Below are 18917 nucleotides of genomic sequence, written 5' to 3'. Positions count from 1 at the left end.
TGTGAGTGAATTTGGATAAACTTTAATATAATTTTATATTACATCTTATCCACATACAATACAAATTTAAATCCAAAACCTCTCCAAACAGAAGAAAAGGAATTCATTGCCCTTATAGGTGTGTGTACAATCTCTCATTCATAGGGAAGTTAAAAAAATTCAAAGTTAATCTAGGAAGGTTAAAACTTTCATGCAATGCCCTAGGCCTACCTAGAGCACCCTAAACTATAACCATTCTAAATCACTCTAGATGAGGATAAATAGGGAGAAAAGCTATAAAATCAAGGAGAAAAGGTACAGAGGGAAGAAAGAAAATGGGATAGAGGAAGACCCCAAATTCAAAGTGTCAAAATTTAGAATTCCCAAGAAAGACGCTACTCTCTTCCAAACCATACTTGTGATGGATCCCGTATTTAGAACATGATTGAGAGATTCCTCTTTTTTATTCACGCAGCAGTTGCAACATGATACCATATCAACTCTCAGTTTTTGTACTCTCTCATGTACAGGAAGACATTGGAACATAGCTTTCCATATACACATGGATATCTTCTTTGGTAATAGTTTATGCCAGATCCACTCCATCCACGGGTACTGCTCCCCTTTAATTCCTATCACCTCCCAAGCCGAGTTAGCTGAAAATTTTCCATTAATGGAAGGCTTCCAAATAAACACATGAGGCCCCTATGAATTCCGGTGTTATCCCAAGAGAAAAGGGGGGGGGGGTGAATTGGATATTTTAAAAATTAAATCCATCAAGTCCTAATTTTGAAAACTATCAATTACAAACTTGCAAGCCACTTAACAACTAGCCCAATGTTTCACAATTAACCAATTTAATGTGTATCTTTATCAAACATACAATTTTACCCAATTACTTACAAATGTACCAAATGTTCAACACATACACAATAAACAGATAACTTAAATGCAAGTGAAAATTAAAAAGAGTTAAGGGAAGAGAGAAGGCAAACATGATTTTTATAAGGTTCAACCAACGCGGGCTACGTCCTCGCCTTGAGCAACCCACTTAAGGATTCCACTAATCCCTACTCCTTTAATTGGGACGGAGCTTCCCTTACAGTCTGCTGCTTATAAGAGGCGTAGCTTCCTCCTTACCACGGTTCACAACCCAAACCTTTTATACAATATAATGATTACAATATTTCTGCAAAAAACTCAAAATGCTTCTAACAAAACTAGTGAATACAATTGAATTTCTAGCACATAATCATATGATAAAACATGAAATTCAATATGTATGTAACGATAAGATCGTTATATGAGTAATGTGATGCTTCCTAAATTTATTTTTTAATCAATATCTCCTAAAAATAATTTCTTAAAAATAAAAACTTTGGAGATCTTAGGGTTTGATTTCAACTCACTTTAAACAAGAATAACAAATAAGATCTTCACAAAAAATAGTCTTGAATAATATGTAGATCTAAGTTCTTGCTATCAAATAACCTGTAAGATTAAATCTTTGAATAAAAAAATATGACTTTGAATAGTGCAAAGATTTAAACAATATTTTTTTTTTTAAAAATTTATTCTCAAAAATATGTATTTAAAAGCTCTTAGAATTTGCAATCAGATAGTTTTTGTAATAACCAAATATCAAATCTTTGAATGAAAATATAGATTTGAATATCTCAAAGATTTTAGTTTTAGAAAAACTTTTCTCAAGTATTTTATTCAATCAATGAATATAAAATACACAAATTATGATTTTTGCTCCCAAGAAATATATTAAATATAATGAGTATAGGAAAACAAAAATAAGATTTGAATACTCAAAATACTCAAACCTCCCAACGATGATTGCAAAATATGTTCGTGAATGCTTTTTGATCAACGTAACAAAAGCACAAGACTAGGTGTAAAATCTTTAGAGTGCACGCACAAGTTCAACAATATGTTCAAGGCTCTTAGAATGTAGGCAAAAAGTTCAAGGCTCTCAATAGTATGCAAAAAGTTGTTCTTCTAGGGTTTAGGGTTAGTGTATATAAGCAATCTCGTCATCTAAACAATTTCTGGTTGTTGGATCATTTAAAATATCATATTTACGTCTGTGTCCGCGCTGAAACGCAGTTCTACGATCATTTAAAATATCATATTTACGTCTGTGTCCGCGCTGAAACGCAGTTCTACGCCGCAACATTCATCAACGAGAGTACGCATTCGTCGACGAGTATACAACACCCATTTGTTGACGAGAACCTGAGTTCGTCGATGAGAGACTTGTCTGAACTTTTTGAACTCTCGGTATTTTTTCATTGACGAGAACAGACTATTCATCGCTGAGTGGCCTTCATGCGTTCATTAATGAGACCTCTAAAATTTGCCTCTAAAATTCATTCAACCTAGAACTAATGTAAATGAATCTTTCATAAAATGCATGAGTCCTAAGGTCAATGTAGGGTATATTTGAGTTTCAAATTATATCATATAAAATATATAAATACAGTCAATTCTAAATACCCATTCCAATTGAAGATCTTGAACTTGAAGCTTACTTCTTCATCCTTTTATTCTTCTAGTTCCATGTATTGAGCCAAGTGATATGTACTTTAGGTTTCTCGTGGCTTTCATATCAAACTTACCATTCATGCATTCTAAATCATGATCCTGTTTACAAACTCAATTGTATAGGTCAAATACCAAGTGATTTGTTATTGTCAAAACAGGATTAGACTCATAGAATCAACATCCCCAATTTGTGCTTTATAGATGATAGCAAAATCTCTTCTGTTTTGGGGACCCCTACCAAATCTTTTAGCATATATGTATCCCAATTCTCGGACTCCCACTACTCTTGAATATTAAGCTCAGGATGCTAGACCGTGTAAGAACACTCCGCAAGGAGATCACTACTCAACCACTTATCAAATCAAAAGAAAGTTTTTCCTTCTCTAACCTTCACATAAACATTCTTATAGACCTCTGGAAAGACCTTTAAGATTGTCTTCCAAAATAGAGAGCCCACAGGAGTATAATTGATTGAAGCTATGTGACCTAATTTAATGTATTTAGCCTTAAAAAATCAGGTCCAAAGATTATCTATTGTCATTAGTTTCCAAGCAAACTTCGTGTGAAAAGATCTTTGAATGTCATTAAAGTACCGTACACCAACACCCCCTTCATCTAGGGGTTTACAAACCTTTGACCAAGCACATCATTTCATTTTTGGCCTACTATAATTTCTTAGAGACTTTGGCTCAGACACTATAAAGCCCGCATGGAAGATAAGTATAAGTTAGGGAATGCAGTTTGGTTATTGGTGAGGTTTTGGCTCACAAAAATTACAGAAGGCGTGAAGGGTTCCCTGCCTACTATTGATAAGAATTTTTTGGAAGAGTTCCAAGTAAAATTGATAACTCCGAAGGTTAGAACTCCTCGAAAAGTAGTCTGGGAAAAACCACTCGTAGGTTGGTTAAAATTAAATATAGATGACTCTTGTAGAGGAAATTCGGGTTCTTGCGGTGGTGGTGGTATCATCTGACTCATTAGGTAATATTAAAGCCGTTTTTTCTGAAAAATTTGAATCAGGTACTAATAATGGAGCGGAGTTGTAGGCTCTTACTGGTGGTGTTCGACTCTGTAAAGAGTTGAGTTATCAGAATATTTGTATTGAAAGCGACTCGGAATTGGTGGTGGGTTGAATCACATTTGGAATTTGCTCTTTTTGGTACTTATGAGACTTTTGGAAATTGTTAGAGGAGGAGCTATGCTTTCAGTTATCTATAAAGTACAAATTTAGAGAAGGTAATCAAGTGGCGGATTACTTGGCTCGTCAAGGCGTGAGAGGCAACACTAGGAGATATTTTATAGGTGATGAGGTGCCTAATAAAATGAGAGGTCTAACTTGTATGGATAAGATGAGTTTCCAAGTCTTCGTTTTTAATTGTCATTTTTGGCTCTCCTATGTTTTCCTCGAGTTTTTGTTTTGCAGGTATTTGTCTTCCGTTTGCAGGTAAATTGTTTTTATGTGTTTGATTGTTTTGAATTCATTTGGGCATCTTTAACTTGTTTTAGTTGGTAAATGATACATGTTTTGTTAAGCTTGTTTTGATTTTTGTGTCTAGGCTCGTTTTGTCTGTTATTTGTAAACATATTTATAACCATAGTTTTCCTCCGACATAAGTGAAAGTTATCAATAAAATTGGGTTTTCTGTTAAAAAAAATAATAAAATAAAATAATAATAACCCTTGATGCAGTTTGCTACAAAAGCCTAAAACCAATTTAATTTGTTCTTGTTTTTAACTAGTGGCATGAATAGTAAAGCTCAATTTAATCGGAGCAAAAAACCAAATAAATGGAAATAAGATAGGAAAAATAATGGCACTCTTCACTAATTGAACAATTTGCTGCCAAAAATGCAAGCTGTTCAGGCATGTATTAAACATTGACAGGATCTCTATCACATTACTTTTTCTTCCAATCCAGCATGGCTCCAAAGTTTAAGTACTTCAGCAAATCCACTAGCTCACTCTTCCTCAGTTTTGAGTAACCTTTAATACCTCTTGACTTGGCGAAGTCTTTTAGTGCAGCAACCGTCATTTCCTCAACTCTCTGCAACTCCTTACCAGGAAGCTCTGTTTCCTCAACTTTCTGCAAGTTCGACTCTTTACCACTGCCTGTGACGGACACTGCATTACTCTTTTGTTCAGCAACTGTTCCTCTGAGGGCTGATGGAGATGGAATCGGGGAACTCTTAACAAATTTGGATGGTGGTCGAGTTGGCTTTAACTTTAAGTCCGCTTCTGGAGGGCTATCGTGTGTTCTTCGCTCTTTCTTCAGAACCCCTGTTTTCCTTGTCAACAAATTATCACCTTCATTGTTGGGGTCACTGCCTACCAATATTACAGGAATCTGAATTAGACAAAGAGCTTAGAAAGTAAAAGTTAATTGCACTGATAATTGGAGGTAACATCCAAATAAATGACATTAACACTCCATTTTGATTGCTGAAAATAAAAAAAGGGTATTTTAATTTGTTTGTGCTTTGCTGAATTATCAATAACATTACTAGTACATAAAGAATGTGAAATAGGAGTTGCTAAAATGTGAAATTATGGGTTGGAAGTTGCAGTACCATCTCTGTCTCTCTATCTCTTTATAACAATAACAACAACAACAACAATAACAACAACAACAACGATTATAATACTTTTCATGAATGGCCACTGAGCTTTAGCACTGAACTTCAAAAATTATTTCAATGTGATCCAATGTGTAATGACAATTTCATGTGACATGCAGAATGCTCTCCAAACGTCCCAATCAGCCATCCTAGTCAGTCCTTGTGAGCCATAATGATCCACAGCACCAAAACCTCCATACCTGAGGAACATTCTTCGTCCACATTCTTCTGCTAAATTACACAGCCACCCACAAAACCAAGCATCTCTACAGCTACTGGACAACCTCCATGATCGACAACCAGAGAAGTGGGCTTATCCACTACTGCCACCAACAAACCTCCCAGTAGCGAGTTTACTGCATGATAATGGTCCTGGAATACCACTTCAAGGGGTGGCCAAGAATAAGATGGGTTGGCCCTTGGTGGCTGTGAAGCTCTCAGCAGCAACAATGGTGCAACACTGGAGGATGGTGGCTGTGGGATCATGGTGGTGGTCAAGGAGGCCTTGGGCCGTGACAATGCATTGCTAGCAATCAAGCAGCCATCAGAGGAGCATGTAGCAGTTTTAAGACGAAGGAGGCATCCCCAAAGATGAAGTCAATGGTGCCAGAGATGGTGCAATCACAATAGAACTAGCAGTAGTTTGGGCGTATAGTGTCTTGGTACTCTTCCATCTGATAGTCGTAAAAGAGGAACATGCCCAACTAAATTGGACAAAGAGTGCCACAGCCTGGTGCTTTATAGCTCCAACCAAGTTCTCAAATCCCTCCCTCTTCCTATGCCTAGAATACCATTACTAAGAATTGCATTCTTATCTTTTATCAATTGGCTCATAATAAATAAATCCTCCTGATGTTTCAATTTTATTTCCTATCATCTATGTTTCTGCTGAGTTCTGACTTTAAAGGCAAGTGGAGCAGCAATTGTCGAGTAGTAGAAGCAACCCATAAGTTCTTGGAAGCGCAAAATATGTGAGACACGAATCACGATGTCTAATTAAACAAAGTCCGTTCTCCATCTCTATTTCTTTTGTTACAGTTTGATCAAGGTGTGCACAAGTCGTTGTAGAGATGCTTGTATTGGCCTTGCAAGGCTTAACATCTTGTTTTGATGTTAACAAACAAGTGGAACTTAACATATTTGGTTAAGTAATGTCATTTCAGGACTCAACTATGACAACGCAAGGTCAAGTGCTCACAAAGCTTGTATTCCAAAGAAAGAAAATCAAATGAAGCTTAGTGCATGAATTACTTAAAGCATGAATTCAACGATAAAGCTTGAAAATCATGAAAGCATTGATATTAAAGAAAAAGCTTTAAGAATGAAAGCTCAAAGGATCATTGAAACTCAGCAACAAAGAAAAATCAAAGAAATGAAGAGAGTCAATAGGAGATGTATTGTAAGTATTTTGAGTATTTTCAAATTATGAAATTTCATTTTGAAAGGAATGAAGGGACCTAGAGACTAATTTTTAAAATCTTGGAACATATTTTTCAAAGAAAACAAATTAACATTTCAAGAATAGATAAGAAAAGAGAGAAAATAACAATATTTTAAAAGCCAGAATTTTTACTTGACAGGCGCCTGGTTGAACATGGTCAATAGGCTGCCACTTTAAAAGCTTTTAAAATATACAGACAAAAGGTCATCAGGCTACTGTCTGGGTCTTGACAGGCGCCTGACGGTACAAAATGAGAAGCTTGACGAGGTTTCATCAGGCTACTGTCGCCCTTCTATCTCTTTTTTTAAAACTGGGTTATTCAGTGACAGGCGCTTGACCCCAAGGTGACAGGTGACTATCACCCTACTGCCTGTGTATTTTAGCTGTGAATTCATTGACAGACGACTGATGAGAACCCCTCAGGCTACTACAATGCGGTAGATTTTAAATTTCATAACAGACATATTTTAAAAATTAGATTGCTTGGGGTTCAAAATTGGTTCAAAACTTGGACACTATTCCAAGTAAACTTGGGGATCAAGTTAAATGTTTTTCTAACACTATAAATACACCTAAGATCAATTAAATCATACACTAAGAATCAATTACAGCTTTCAATCTCTTTCAATTGTCAAACTCTCAAAGGCTTTCTCATCTCATCTTACACCAAAATTACTGAGGCTTTGCTAACTCTCAATCTCAAATCTTGTGCTACAATTCTAATTCTTTCATCCATTGAAAGAACTATTTGGTGATACACTCTTTGAGCTTTAATCTGAATTTCATATTTGAATTGCTTTGAAATATATAGTTTTGAATTTGTACTAATCTGCTTTTTAAGAGAGTGTTCTTGTACGCAGCTATCATTTTGTATTCTTGTAGTGTTTTTAACGATTCCAAAATTGTTGGATCGTTGGCTAAGCATGGAGGATCGCTTAGAGAGGTGCTGCTCTAGTCTAATTGAAGGAGTGACCAAATGAGGGGATATCACTTGGAAAGGCGGGCTCTAACCTATTAAAGGAGTGTGTAATGGTGTTGTTCTGCCCGGAAAGGAACTGATATAGTGGAATCCTTTGGTGGTTTGCCAAAAGCGAGGACGTAGGTTGGGGATAAGCCGAACCTCGTAAAAACCGTGGTCTCACTCTCTCTTTCCCTTGCTCTTTATTTTCAGCACATATAAACTGCGTGGATGATTTATATTTCTTAATCTTAAAAACTACGTGAATTGGATTTCAAATAAAGCTGAAGTGTAATTTGTTTTTGTGCTTACGGAAACCAAAAGGAAGTATGTTGGTTAATCAATATTTTGCGGAAACCGTAAGGGAGTATGTTGATTGGTTAACACCCCAAAACCTATTAACTAAGGTTTATGTGAAATCTAAATTTTGGGAAGAGTGTGGATGTTTTGTTGAATATCAAATTGAGAAACAAATTTCACAAATACAAGGCTTGATTCAAAATTTCATTCACTACAGGGCTGCAAACAAACTAAACATCTTGATTGAATATTGTGTAGTTGATTGATCGGTTACTTACTTTGTGATTAATTTGTTTGAGTGGTTGATTGAATATTTATTTGTGTTGAGGTTGTGGATTGAATAAAAGACTTAAACTTTTGTTATGTATTGAACAAATCAATAAAAGGTTAAGACTATATTAAAAACAAAAAGAAATTTTAAAACCTAATTCACCCCCCTCTTGGACTACACCTTAGTTCAACAATTGGTATCAGAGCGGGGTTATAGCAAATCTTAATTAGTAGCTATACAAAGATCTTAATGGCATACTTAGGCGTAGCTCCCTTTGGAGAAGGACAATCCTCAACTAGGCCACTCATCTTTTGTGGTTTAAATTATACATTTTGGAAACAAAGGATGAGAATATATCTTCAAATTATGGATTGGAGAGCTTGGGAGATTGTCACAGATGGTGATCTAATTCCTACCAAACTAGTAGATGGAAAACAAGTCCCTAAGGAGAAAAATGACATGACTAACTTAGACCACAAAATGTTGCAAGTTAATTCAAGTGCTATTAATGTTTTGTATTGTGATCTAGATATTAATGAATTCAATAGAGTCATGACCTGCAAAATAGCCAAAGAAATTTGGGATAAGTTAGAGGTAACCTATGAAGAAATGGTAGATGTTAGAGACAACAGAATTGACATGCTAACTAGTGAATACGAAGCTTTCAAAATGAATCCAGATAAATCAATCACTAGTATGCATACTAGGTTCACCCATATTATAAACTTCCTCAATGCCTTAGGAAAAACACATTCAACGTATGAAATGATTCAAAAAATTCTTAGAGGGCTTCTACCAATATGGGAACCAAAAGCCACAACAATAACTGAAGGAAGAAATCTTAAAAACACTTCCCTATATGAACTCATAGGTTCTCTCCTCACATACAAAATGACCATGAATGAAAGAAGTGGAAAAACTAAAGCTCAAGAATCCATAACTTTTAAAACAACAAATAAAACTTTAGTGATGATGAAGAAGAGATGAATGAACATGAATTAGCCTACATATCCAAGAAACTTGCTAAAATCCTTAGAAGAAAGAATAAATTTACAAGAAAATCGAAATTTGAAGAAGAAGAAGAAGAAGAAGAAGAAGAAGAAATTAGCAAGAAGAAATAAAGAAATAAAATTCCTACATGTTATAATTGCAACAAATATGGACATATAAAATCGGAATGTCCATTATTTAAGAAAGATTCTAAAAAGAAAAAGAAAAAGGTCATGAAAGCCACTACTTGGGATAATTTGAGTACAACTAGTTCAGAATGTGAATCAAGTGACCAAGAAGTTGCTTACACTTGCTTTATGGCATAGGATGATGATGAAGAACAAAGTTTCTCATCCAAATCGGTTAATAGTTATAGTAGTGATTCATCTAATGAATCCAATTATGAGAGCATGTCATCTTATGAAGAACTTCAAAATGATTTATTCAAGGTGCATAAGATGTTAGTTAATGTGACTAAATGATACACATCATTAAAAAATAAGAATGAAAGAGTTATTAAAGAGTTAGAATCTCTTAAACTTGCTGCAAATGAAAAAATTCAAAAATAAAGAAAATTGAAAGTAAGAATGAAGCAGTGATAAAAGAGTTAGAATCTATAAATCTTGCTGAAAAAGAAAAAGACTTGAAAATCAAAAAATTAGAGAGTAAGAATGAAAAGTTGATGAAGGAAGTAGAAGACTTGAGATCCTTATCCTCTAAGCAAAATGAGAAAGACATATATTTCTGAACTAGAGAATAAAATTAGCAAGATGTCTCAAGACCAAGTAAAAATACAAGAATATGATAAAAATATACAAAATTCAGAAATCAATGATCTTAAGAAAGGAATTGAGGATCAAGCCAAAATCATTTACAATTTCACAAAAGGAAAAGAAAATTTTGAGAAAATGATTGGATCACAAAGAATAACCTTAAACAAAGAATACATAGGATTTAATGGAGTTAAAAATTCAAGGAAGAAGAACCTCTATATGAGGTACTTTACAAAAGCCTCCAAGGACTATGCAAGCACTTCTTCAAATGCTTACACTCACACCATATGTTACCTATGTAAGAAGAAGGGACATATAAAGTTTGAATGTCCATTTAAGAGAAAGGGTGTGAAAACAAACAAGTATGGAAAGTAAAAGAAATATCTCTTGTTAGACCAATCGGACCCAAGAAAGTATGGGTACCTAGATAAAAAGCCTTGTTCAAATCAATGAAGAAGAGTTTAAGAGTTTATTGAAACAAATAAAAACAAAAATGAAAATTATTGGCCTCAATTAATGAATAAATCATACAAGGCTTAAAGTAGAAAGTATTAAGTCTTGAAAAAAAATATAAATATTGGGAACCCATATGAAAGAAAATGTAAAGAAAAAATTAAGCTTATTGCATGTTGTTTTTAAGAAAAGATATTTGAGAATGAGAATAAATTGAGCAATATTGTAGTACAATGCACATGATAATAATATGCTACATGTGTATATCTTGAAATCTCCAAAGACATGAAAATGATTGATGATTTGTGGCTCACTATATATTGAAAACTTGAGCATGAAATTATTGAGCTTCATTTTGAAGCATGAAATTTTGATATGATATCCATGAACTATACATGATATAATATTAGCTTTGATATCTATAAAGTATATTTGTATCCATGAATACTTTAATTGGTATCACAATTTAAAAGCTCAATTGGAATTTGAGCATGACTAGCATAATTGTATCCATGAACATGTAGATATTGATGATATTGACATGGTAATTTATACATATATGATATAAATCAATATTTGAAGCATAAGATGATAAACTTAAAAGCATAATTAATATCAAATCTGAATGTGTTAAATTCAGGGGGAGTGTTATGACTTATTGTTTATATTATGATTGTTTCCCTATTTTCAAATTGATATCATGAATTAATGAAATTTTAAATTGGTAACATAATTTTCAAATTTCAATTGGTATTATTTTTAATGTCTTACTTGGTATCACAATTCAAAAGTTCAATTGCTATCTTGAATAATGTCAAAGGGGAAAATGCTGTTAGTAAAGATATTACAACACATGCATGACTATTAAAACACACTATACATGCTCTATTGAAAAATAATAAATTGAGTGTGTATATATGTTTGATATGCATGTTTGATGATATACTCAAAATGTGATTTTATTTGAATTTAATTATTTTTTTACTCTTTTTGATTGATGTCAAAAAAGGGGAGAAGTTTTGAGCAAAAATTGAGCATGAACATAAAAGGGGAGAAGTATTTGATATTGATTGATAAACTTGATCTTAAATAATGTGATGAGTGATATTGAATAATGTAACCTTGTACTTGAATAAAGTAATGAGTATGATTGTAAAAGAGTTTTTGAAATGGATATTGATATTACAAATATTGTTAAGATGATGCTTATTGTAAGGGGGAATCCTTTTAAGGCTCACCTCAATTTTTACTCCTTATTTATTATCATAAAAAATGGGGAGATTGTTGGCCTTACAAGGCATAGTATCTTATTTTGATACTAACAAATAAGTAGAATTTAACATATTTGGTTAAGTAATGTCATCTCAGGACTCAACTATGACAACGCAAGGTCAAGTGCTCACAAAACTTGTATTCCAAAGAAAGAAAATCAAGAGAAGCTTAGTGCATGGATTACTTAAAGCATGAATTCAAAGATAAAACTTGAAGATCATGAGAGCATTGATATTAAAGAAAAAGCTTCAAGAGTGAAAGCTTAAAGGATCATTGAAACTCAGCAACAAAGAGAAATCAAAGAAATGAAGAGAGTCAATAGGAGATGTAATGTGAGTACTTTGAGTATTTTCAAATTATGAAATTTCATTTGAAGCTAATTAGGAATGAAAACACCTAGAGACTCTAATTTTTAAAATCTTGGAACATATTTTTTAAAGAAAACAAATTAATATTCCAAGAATAGATAAGAAAAGAGCAAGAAAATAACAATATTTTAAAAGCCAGCATTTTTACTTGATAGGCGCCTGGCTGAACATGGTCAGTAGGCTACCACTATAAAAGCTTTTAAAATATACAGACACAAGGTCGTCAGGCTACTGTTTGAGTTGTGAAAGGCACCTGATGGTGCAAAATGAGAATTCTGACGAGGTTTCATCAAGCTACTGTCATCCTTCTGTTTCTTTTTTTAAAACTGGGTTATTCAGTGACAGGCGCCTGACCCCAAAGTGATAGGCAACTGCCACCCTACTGCCTGTGTATTTTAATTGTGGAATTCATTGAAATGCGACTGACGAGAACCCCTCAGGCTACTGCCATGCGGCAGATTTTAAATTTCATAACGGACATATTTTAAAAATTAGATTGCTTAGGGCTCAAAATTGGTTCAAAACTTGGACACTACTCCAAGCAAACTTGGGGATCAAGTTAAATGTTTTTCTAACATTATAAATACACCCAAGATCAATTAAATCATACACGAAGAATCACTTACAACTTTCAATCTCTCTCAATTGTTCTCAAACTCTCAAAGGCTTTCTCACTCTCATCTTGCACGAAAATTATTGAGGCTTTGCTGACTCTCAATCTCGAATCTTGTGCTACAATTCTAATTCTTTCATCCATTGAAAGAACTATTTGGTGATACACTCTTTGAGCTTTAATCTGAATTTCATATTTGAATTGCTTTGAAGTATATAGTTCTGAATTTATACTAATCTGCTCTTTAAGAGAGTGTTCTTGTACGCAGCTATCATTTTGTATTCTTGTAGTGTTTTTAACGATTCCAAGATTGTTGAATCGTTGGCTAAGCGTGGGGGATCGCTTAGAGAGGTGCTGCTCTAGCCTAATTGAAGGAGTGACCGAATGAGGGGATATTACTTGGAGAGGCGGGCTCTAATCTACTGAAGGAGTGTGTAATGGTGTTGTTCCACCCGGAAAGAAACTGAAATAATGGAATCCTTTCGTGGTTTGCCAAAGGCGAGGACGTAGGCTGGGGATAAGCCGAACCTCATAAAAATCGTGGTCTCACTCTCTCTTTCCCTTGCTCTTTATTTTCAGCACATATAAACTGTGTGAATGATTTATATTTCAAATAAAGCTGAAGTGTAATTTATTTTTGGGCTTGCGAAAACCGAAAGGAAGTACGTTGGTTAATCAATATTTTACGGAAACCGTAAGGGAGTACGTTGAAACCTACTAACTAAGGTTTATTTGAAATCTGAATTTTAGGAAGAGTGTGGATGTTTTGTTGAATATCAAATTGAGAAACAAATTTCACAAATACAGGGCTTGATTCAAAATTTCATTCACCATAGAGCTGCAAACAAACTAAACATCTTGATTGAATATGGTGTAGTTAATTGATTGGTTACTTACTTTGTGATTCATTTGTTTGAGTGGTTGATTAAATGTTTATTTGTGTTGAGGTTGTGGATTGAATAAAAGACCTAAAACTTTTGTTGTGTATTGAACATATCAATAAAAGGTTAAGATTTCATTAAAAACACAAAGAAATTTTAAAACTCAATTCACCCCCTCTCTTGGGACTACATCTTAGTTCAACAGCTTGGTTCTGTTGGTGTCTGCAAAAATAAAGCATAGGTCAAGAAGAAGAACGTTGATGAAGAGTATGGTCCTCAGGTATGAAGGTGTTGGTGTTGTGGGTGGTTGTAGCCCACAAAGGCTTAGGATGACTGACTCAAGTGCTTGTAGAGTATTCCATTGGTCACAATTGATGATCATTAACACATTGGGTCACATTGAAAACATTTTTAAAAAATCAGTTAGTAAAATGTTATAGATTGAAGTGAACAATTTGAAACAAAAGCTAAGTTCAGATCATTCAAAAGATTTACTCCATACATATATATCCCAAAAAAGCATAGAATTAAATTCATCAAAAGAGGATCTTGTCCTCCCTGGTTTTTTGTTTTCCTCTTTTGTTTCTTGTTGTAATCCTTCTTTCTTCCTTTAATATAATTCTTTGTTTATCATAAAGGAAAATAATTTTGAAAATTCTGAAAGTTTGTCAGGTATCCTCATGAAAGGAAAGGAGACACCAACATTACAAGCAATGAAGAAAATTTAAGATTTCAATATCTGAAACAATCCCATTGACCTACCCTTCCATGGGGCTGGCTACACATGCACAAAAGAGAATCACAAACCCATCTTCATATCACTTGAAAATATAGTAAAAAATGTCCAAATGTCACATCATGGGCATTCCTTTCAGAATTCTTTTTTGAAAAATACTTGAAAACATAATATTTTTTATTTTTTAAGGAAAAACCGTTAAACCATCATCAAATAACCAACTGGAAAACTAACCATACACGGAGTGAGTGTTTAAACCAACCACTGACTCAAAGTTCTAAGAGAAGTCCAAAAATGGACTAAAATTAACCTCTGGACTGTCCCGGTCAATCGCACCTCAATGGTTGATCGATTGTATGTAGAGAATCAACTAGTCACCTGTGCCCTCAAGGCCAGTTGATTGCTTGCATGAATATTTCACCATTCTTCGAAATTTCATGTAAATTTTGTGAAACCAGTGCATGGATCCCATCTACACCTATCCTGAATAGAATACTAATTATAGAAACAAACATGCATACATAAAGAAATGGGAAGAAATATTTTCAAATTTTTTTTCCAAAAATGCATTTTTTGAATAAAATGGTGTCGAAACCAATGTGGCTTTGAAATATGCATGGTTATCCTTTCAGAGACACTAAGATAACACTATACATGAAATAAAATTCAAAGCACTATGCCACATGAATAGAACACAACCATATAAACTTATGCATGCACAACTACAATCAAACATAGAAATTACAAAAGAAAGGTGATACGAGTGACTTGAATCCAAGAAGATTTGTGTTTATAGTAGAAGAAAACTCAGAAAATGCACACACACACACACACACACACACACACATACACACACCAGAAATATGAATGGAAAATTGAGAGGATGAAATCTCTCAAATGCCCAAAGTATAAATTTCTTCTCAAACACCCAAAACACACATTTTCTCTGCAGCACAACTCTCCTTATCCCCCACTAGGACATGCCCCAAAACAACCCGTGCATGGTCTATTTATAAGACCATGCATGGAGTTTGAAATTTCAGATTTTGAATCCAAAATTTCAACTTCCATAACTACCAACTAACAACCAACAATGACCTGGTTTGTGGCCTTATATGTGGCAATGATGAGGACACTTGACAGCCTCAAAAACAATAGCCAATCAAATCAAAGAATAATTTTGAAAATTAATTGAACCGGCCGACCACCCCATGTGACCAGTAGACTGCTATTGGGGTGGTGCCAAAACTTTTCACACATGCGCAAAAATCGAGAAGGGCAAGGACTGGTCAACTCCCTTTAAGTGGCTGGTCGATGACTCTACAATTTTCCTTTTCTCTTTGTTTTAGCTTAATTCTTAAATTATTTGCCTAAGTTATGAAATTTATGGTAAAAAAATGACTAGGTGACACTCTCCAAATGGAATTTTGTTGTAAAATCCACTTATTCTCTATTTTTGCTGAGAAATCAACCAGAAGGAAGGACCTACAAAGTTGTCTTCCCAACTTGAGAAAATTTGGTCCACCATGATCCTCTCTAAAGCAAGTTTAGGGTGCAGTATTTTGGGTTGGGAGGGAGCCCGGGGGGGGGGGGGGGGTGGTGGTTGGAGAAATCCTTCCTACCTACATTAATCTACGAAAGAGATGCTGGAACTTTGCCAATAGGTGCTTCCTTTGCAGGAAAAAGCCAAAATTTGTAACCCACATCTTCATACACTGTGGTTTTGTCTCCTCAATTTGGTGCAATCTCCTCCTAATGTTGGGAATATCATGGGTACTCTGCACTCCCTTGAGGGTCTATATTTGGGTTGATGCACACAAACACATAGCAAGATATGGAACATGTTCTTCTCCATCGACAGTCATGTTTGGAATTTATGAAAGGAAATAGATTCATGAGCTTTCAGATAAGAAAATAATAATGAAAAGATTATTGGACTCATCCTCAGAGGTCTCTTCCCAAGGGCAAGGCTAATTCAACAGCTAAGACAATATCCTTTTCTTCTTTTCTTGATGGTCTAAACACCATGGTTTAAATTTTATAATCTTTGTATCCTTCCTATCTTTGTATACTTTTTGTACACCCTTTTAGAAAAATCTTTTATTACTTTTCAAAAGAAATAAAAAAACTTCAGCTAATAAGTAATGTCAAACAATTCATGTTTTCTTTTCTCTTCCCATGTTTTTCATTTGAAACTAAACAAAAACACATAATGAGGAATACAGCCACAAAAAACTATTAGTCAGTGCAATTTATGGTTCAGCCTATCTGTTGTCCAAAAAAAGAAAAAGAAAAAAGACATATTATCTTTTACCATTACCTTTCACTTGCTTCCTTGATTGGCGGAGAACCTCCAAAACTGACTCAGCTGAGGCTTTCCCAACAGATGATTTAGAAATGCCCTTTTTGGCACTTGGAGACTTTTCTTTCGAGATTGAAGACTGTATCCGTCTAAACAGAGCAATTATCTCCTCCTGGTTAGATGACTCTGATAATTTATTGTTAGATGGTTGGGGCGTCTTAGTTCCCTTCCCTCTTGATATTCTTCCTGAGGCTGTATTTTTCTTCAGAGGTCGAAGTCCCCTATTTCCATCAGATTTTACGGCTGAAACTGTTAATGGAAGAATGTTCCCCTGGGAGGCACAGCATAAGAAGCCATCTGCAGTCTCTGCCAAATTCAACAAGCTGCATCAAAAAATGATCTCTCAGGCTGTAGTACAGAAAAGTTTAGGAGCATTAACAATATATCAATGTGCTGATACATTACTGCAAGTTTTATAAAGCATAGGGAAATGACTAAACTAATCAATGCAGTGAAAAAATTTGTAAGCACCGTACGAAAATGGTGAGTTCAAATTGTTCAATGTGATGTTTCCATATTTGTTTTCAACTCAAAAGACACAAACAACATACTAACACAAATAGTTTCAATAAAAAGTATTGTTTAATAAATGTGGGACATCTATCATCACTAGACACATCTCAACTCAGACGAGTCTAACATTATCATATAAATTATAACCTTAGAATTGTGGCTGGTGCTAAAACTTGATATACATTGTTGGCCCACAACTTATAGCTTAAGCTATTAGGTAAAATGGTAATCTAATATGATATAAGAGCTGGTTACCAGGAGGTCATAAGTTCTAGTCTCGTTGCCCATATTTGTTGTATGGTGTTTAAAAAATTATTATATTCCCTATGATGGGTGTTATTCATCATGTGTTCATCTCTTTGCGTGTTGTCAAGCTAACAATGTGGGATAGTGTTAAAGCTTGAAATATATTGTTGGCACATAGCCTAAGAGTGAAGCTTTTAGATAAAATGGGAATCTAACAGCTGGCACAAGCTATATTCATATGGACGCTTTTAGGTAAAGTGGAAATCTAACAGCTGGCACAAGCTATACCATATGGACCAACCAGCAACCTTTGTTGTGGGTGGTGTTGTTTGTCCATAGATTAGACTATTAATCAATGTGCAGATGCCCCATCCGTCCTCACTGGGTAAACTAGCAAAATCCTGCGGATGTATCACCATTGAAAGATGCTTTGCGGCCGCTAATTCCCGAGGCTTGTTTGCCAATTCTTTTACGACTTTTGCTTTTAAAAAGGAAAATTAAAAAGAGTAAAGTTATAAGGAAAATGAAAATGGTATGCGTTTACTTTAAAGCTGTTACATGGACGATGGAAAAGCCGAAAAAAGAAGACTTGAGACATTGCTAAAATGACAGGGTGGTATTGATTTAATAGAAAATGTGATTATAGGCAACGCACACTGGTGAAAAAAAGATTCATGTAGCCAAGTGGCTGGTGATTCTTTTTTCAAAACTTTTTGGCTAAGATAAAACAGAATTTGTAATGCTTAATTACTGAATAAAATAAGCGGAAGGATTTGCAGAAAGTTATCAAGATTATGGCCTTTGAAAACCAAATAGGTGAGGTGAAGGGTTGACACCTTACCATTTAAACCCAAAAAAATAAAATAAAATAAAGGAAGAAGATAATGGAAAATGAGATGAAAGGTTTCACAAATTTTGAAATCTCTTCACAGCAATTCTAAAATAACAGAAAAACAGTGAGTTTCCATGTAACAGAAGCCACTGATTTTCTGGAACGGATAACTTTAAATGCGCCTCTGTACTTAAAAATCACCTAGATTTTTCATCAATTAACACAGAACATTCACGATTCTAGGAAAGCAAAATGAGAAATGAAAGAACTAGGGTTTCTGGGCTGGAGAAAATATTTTACCTTTGATGGAGAAAATGGATTTTCCCAGCTTCGGGCTGGGCTTTCTGACTGCGAATCCCAAAGTGGGCAAGCGAAACGTAGAATGAGAAAATATTAAGGCAGCTGCTTCCATATCCCGCCGGAAATCTGAGATGCTCTGAGGAAAATCCTCGGAAATGGAATTTTAGATTCCTAGAGCTCACATATAGCAAGCAAGGTTCGCTCCTCAGAGACAACTGGAGATCACGCTTCCACCGTGTGTTTTCACGGGGCCAGCCGGCAGGGCAGCAGGGGCGTTCGTGGACAGGATTGGGCCTAAAATTTTGGTCAGACCCAAAATCTAATTGATTTGCAAAGTACTCAATCTCAACTATTGAGAATATAATGCATAAGATCAAAAATAAAATAAAATAAAATGTGTCTATAACCCTTTAAAAGATTAAAACATTATATCTATAAATATTTTTATAATAGAAATAAAA

The 18917-nt window shown here is 34.6% G+C and overlaps 1 protein-coding gene across 1 annotated transcript; it reads right to left on the bottom strand.

The window, feature by feature from the left end:
• Positions 1–4333: 4333 nt before the first annotated feature.
• On the bottom strand, positions 4334–18857 carry LOC131144898 (uncharacterized). The gene is made up of 3 exons (XM_058093839.1): positions 18457–18857; positions 16524–16871; positions 4334–4857 (listed from the first exon to the last, which is right to left on the bottom strand). Exons 1-3 carry the CDS (start codon positions 18566–18568, stop codon positions 4430–4432), a joined length of 888 nt encoding a protein of 295 aa, XP_057949822.1. The 5' UTR covers positions 18569–18857; the 3' UTR covers positions 4334–4429.
• Positions 18858–18917: the final 60 nt, after the last annotated feature.

This window comes from Malania oleifera, chromosome 12 (assembly GCF_029873635.1).
Source record: "Malania oleifera isolate guangnan ecotype guangnan chromosome 12, ASM2987363v1, whole genome shotgun sequence".
In the NCBI taxonomy this organism is placed as follows: domain Eukaryota; kingdom Viridiplantae; phylum Streptophyta; class Magnoliopsida; order Santalales; family Ximeniaceae; genus Malania; species Malania oleifera.
Note: the sequence above shows the minus strand (reverse complement) of the source record. Positions and strands in the feature narration are given on the sequence as shown.